This window comes from Octopus sinensis, linkage group LG7, assembly GCF_006345805.1.
Source record: "Octopus sinensis linkage group LG7, ASM634580v1, whole genome shotgun sequence".
NCBI lineage: Eukaryota > Metazoa > Mollusca > Cephalopoda > Octopoda > Octopodidae > Octopus > Octopus sinensis.
In genome coordinates, this window is record NC_043003.1 from 61,401,608 (window position 1) to 61,406,154 (window position 4,547).

General features: G+C 38.8%; 1 protein-coding gene across 1 annotated transcript; it reads left to right on the plus strand.

Moving 5' to 3' along the window:
* Window positions 1-2,708: 2,708 nt before the first annotated feature.
* Window positions 2,709-3,089, plus strand: LOC115214427. Its single transcript, XM_029783622.1, has one exon. The coding sequence runs from the start codon at window positions 2,709-2,711 to the stop codon at window positions 3,087-3,089; it is 381 nt and encodes a 126-aa protein (XP_029639482.1).
* The last annotated feature ends 1,458 nt before the right edge of the window (window positions 3,090-4,547 follow it).

Below are 4,547 nucleotides of genomic sequence, written 5' to 3' on the forward strand. Positions count from 1 at the left end.
TAGGCATCTCGTAAATTGCATTTGCACCCAGTGACACTCAGATAAATATTAGTCTACGTAACTTTATTCAAGATCAAAGCACTGACGTGGTCCGAAGCTTCAGCATGCTTGGGTGGTTAAGAATCTCGCTTTACAACCACGTGATTTCGAGTTCAGTTCCACATCACGACACCTTAAGAAATTGACTTCCATTATGGCTGTGGGCCGACCAATACCTTGTAAGCAAAATAGTACTCAGAAACCGTGTGAAAGCGTGTCGTGTTTATATGTATGTGTTTATGTGTATGTGTATGTGTGTGTGTGGTTTTGTGTGACCCCTACCTACGGCTTGACATCTCCGAACCCTAGCGGTTCGGCAAAAGAAACCGAAAAAATAACAAATATCAGGCTTTAAAAAGTCAATACTACCATGACAGATATCCAAACTACAGTAGAGAAAGCTAGCCACTGATTTGGTTAAAAAGCGACGATGAGCGATGGCTAGAAGAATATTGAGCTTTATTTGATAACCAGTTGATCTAGCAAGCGGACCTCATATCAGTGAGGCGGGGCCGGTGCGCATTGATGCCGTCGAGAGGTAGGCTCCGAAACGGCGCGCATTCTCTCCTGATGACCCCATACACTTGACTGGTAGCACTTGTATATGAACGTTGTTTGCAAGACATCAGGCTTTAAAACAGTAATAAACACAGGGGCCGATTTATTTGACCGAACCCTTCAGGGCGGTACCCCAGTATGACCGCAGTCCTGAAAGAAAGAAGAGATGTATGATGACTAAAATAGGTGTTTGAAACAAATTAACATGAAATTTAGTTAGGAATTTCTGATTTCGACTTGTTTAAAATATGAAGGTTTTATCATAGAACCAAGAGGCGAGCAAAAACAACTACAATCTCTAGATAGCCGTGATTGATTCGGAAAATGGTTGGACATAAAGCAAAACGAAAGAGAGAAGAAAAGAATTCATAGAACCAGAAGCAGGTATCGTAGAGAAAATATTGCTGTTCTTCATACTTATTTGCTAAACGTGCTTCCGTTGACAAGGTGAAAGCGTTGGTAGAATTTCTATAGGTTATTGATACAGTTACTCAATGGCCGCAGTTCTCATTTCCGATTTATACAAAAGTGAGCATGTTGTATTCGGTCAAGAGAAAAGACACAAAATTGGAACATATCATGTGTCCGGGCAAAGCCAGTATAAATTAAAGTGACATGCCATTAGTGAGGCGTTCATCAAAGGAATGTTTAAATTGAGCGTCAGAAACCTTACATACACCCACACGCACTCACACACCCCTACACCACACACACACACACCACACACACACACATACACACACTTCTCTGTGGCTATTCTGAGATTGGCGTTTCCGATAACTCACAAAAGCACCGGAATACATCATATTCCAACAAAGAAATATAGTCTACTAAATGTACTGAGAACCATTTTCAATTCGTCTTGTATTTCAAACACACACACACACACACACACACACAAAGACACACACACACACACACAACACACACACACAACACACACACAAACACACACACGGTGTCGACCTGGACTGGAATTGTTTCATCGACCCCTTAACGATGAAAGACCGAATTGAACTTGGCGGAATTTGAACTCAGGGTGCTGAAAGTTAAAACAAATGTTGTGATATGTACGACGGGATTCCACAAATTTTCCGTCTACTAAATCTACTCACAAGGTTCTGGCCGGTCCGAGGCTACAGTAGACAACATTTGTCCGCTGTACTTGAAACCATGTTGGAAAATAAACTTCTTAATATGTAAAAATGTGTGTGTGTGTGTGTGTGTGGTGTGTGTGTGTGTGTGTGTGTGTGTGTGTTAGTGTGTGTGTGATTATTCAGTTTTATTTCAAGATTTCTTGCCAATAAAGAAAGAGTCGATTTCTAACCTAGAACCAAAGCTCCTTCAATGGAATTTCATCAACATCAACAGGGTATTTTTGTATGTATGTAAATGTGCATATTTGTATGTTTTGCTTATGTATATATGTACGTATGTATGTATGTATGTATGTATGTATGTATGTATGCATGTATGTATGTGTGTGTGTATGCACGTATGCATGTATGTATGCATGTATGCAAGCATGTATGTATGTATGTATGTATGTATGTATGTATGTATGTATGTATGTATATGTATATATGTATGTATGTGTGTGTATGTATGTATGTGTCAACGACGGAAAGGCCTTCGACAGCGTCCTGATGATCGCAGTGCCGAAATCTCCGGAAATGCAAGGAAACATCGAGCTGCAATAAACCAAACTACTCAGAGATGCGAACTCTGGACGCTCCGCTGATATAACTCAGCTTTTTCCACCAGTAAGAGTTCCAACTGAAAAGGTCGTCAAACAAAGAGATGCCATCTTTCAGAAACTCTTTACCGCACGTCTAGAAGTGGTCCTCAGAATGAGTAGTTGGCTTGAACATCATCAGCGAAAGCGAAAAGTTCGCCGTTTCGCAAATGGCATTGTATTCATCGTCGAAATCAAAGATTAGCTGCAGACAATGCTGATAGAGCTGGGTACCTATAGCTCAGCAGTAGGCCATGAAAACAAAATACATGCAATCTGAAAACGTAGTACCAGGCGAATAGAGGTGAGAAGCGATGAAATCGAGAAAATAAAAGTGTGCGTCTACTTCAGAAACACAGTGAATATGCAGCGAAAGATGAATGTTGAAATTTCGAAGAGAATAAGAGCAGGATGGAAAACGTTTACTTCAATACGTAAAGGATGTGCTCAAGCAAAGCTGGACAAGACCATCCGTACCAAACTCTTCAGTGGCATCGTTCTGCCTACGTTCTTATATGTAAGTGAGATGTGGGCTACTGCGAAGAGGGAAATGTATCGATTTGGTATAACGCAAAGGACCATGGAAAGATCCATATTACGGATAACATTGCAGGAGTATATCCGAAATGAAATAATTCGAGAACGGGTCCGAGTGAATGATATGATCATAGAATACCAAAATCGCAAGTTCTGGAGGATCGGACGTGTTGCAAGATTCACAGAAAGCAAGGGGACCAGTGCAATTGCAATTTACTGATCTCCAAGAGATAAAGGTTACTCGGAAAGACTCCACGGTGATGAAAACGATTTAGTTATACAATTTGGGCCAAGATGGAAAAAGAATGGCGCAATCAACAAAAATTGGAAGCGTGTTGTGACCGGCGATGCATGACAAAGTGAGATAGTCTGATACAGTGTTTTATATATATATATATATATAAACAATTGTAGCGTGGAAGGCGTTTATGAGCCATTTAAGAAACACACAAAAACCGTTAGATTCACTTCAACATTTAAATTTAATTTCCCAAATATTTTCGTTTCGTCGCTTTGAGACCGCGACCTGTTCACTGATGCAGCACGGAATTTTGTCAGTGAACAGGTCGCGGTCTCAACGACGAAAATATTTTGGGAAATTAAATTTAAATGTTGAAGTGAATCTAACGGTTTTTGTGTGTTTCTTAAATGGCTTATAAACACCTTCCATGCTGCCATTATTTTCGTTCCAGCACATGTCTCAGATCAGGTCACAAGCTATGCAAGTACATCTCCGTAATAAATAAATAAATAAATAATATATATATATATATAATATATATATATATATATATTATGTAATATATATATATATATGTTATATATGTATATTGTATGTATAATATATTATGTATGTTTGTATGTATATGTATTATGCCATGCATGTATGTATGTATAATATAAAGAAATGGAGAGTTTGAACACAACAAATCAATTTATTTATTTGCATACTAGTCAAATTCATAACGCTTACGCGCGTTTCAATACCTACCTTTATTCATATTTTACAATTGATATTTCACAATTAAAAGTTTGCATTATGAATTTAGATGGTAAAAATTTCTTCAGGGGAAAAATTGACATGTTCATTTACATCCTAATAGATGTAGTGCTCACTACAGCCTGAATGACAGCATGTGTGTGTGCGTTAGCATGTGTTTCCTTGGATTCTATGTACGGGAGTGTTTCTTATAGACTGACTGGCATTGTGTGTATTTGTGTGTATTTGTGTGTGTGTGTGTGTGTGTGTGTGTGTGTGTGTGTGTGTTAGCATGTTTGTCTTTGGATTTTGTTCTAAAAATAGCTAGAATTTAAACTTTGGCCCAAGTGGACAATGGCTAGTTGTACTGAGAATGTTAGGTCATACTACTAATTCCCCTCGATGGAATTTAGATATTTTTTTCTTTTATAAATTGGCTGGTTGTCGCTCTACTCGCTACCTGCTTGTCAAGAGAACAAAATAAAGATATAAATATGCAATTTTCTTTTTTTTTACTTGTTTCAGTCATTTGACTGTGGCCATGCTGGAGCACCGCCTTTAGTCGAGCAAATCGACCCCGGGACTTATTCTTTGTAAACCCAGTACTTACTCTATCGGTGTCTTTTGCCGAACCGCTAAGTGACGGGGACGTAAACACACCAGCATCGGTTGACAAGCAATGCTAGGGGGACAAACAGA

Bases quoted from the DNA above. Each gene is read 5' to 3' on its own strand.
- LOC115214427 (XM_029783622.1), top strand. From the start codon at position 2,709: ATGAATGTTGAAATTTCGAAGAGAATAAGAGCAGGATGGAAAACGTTT.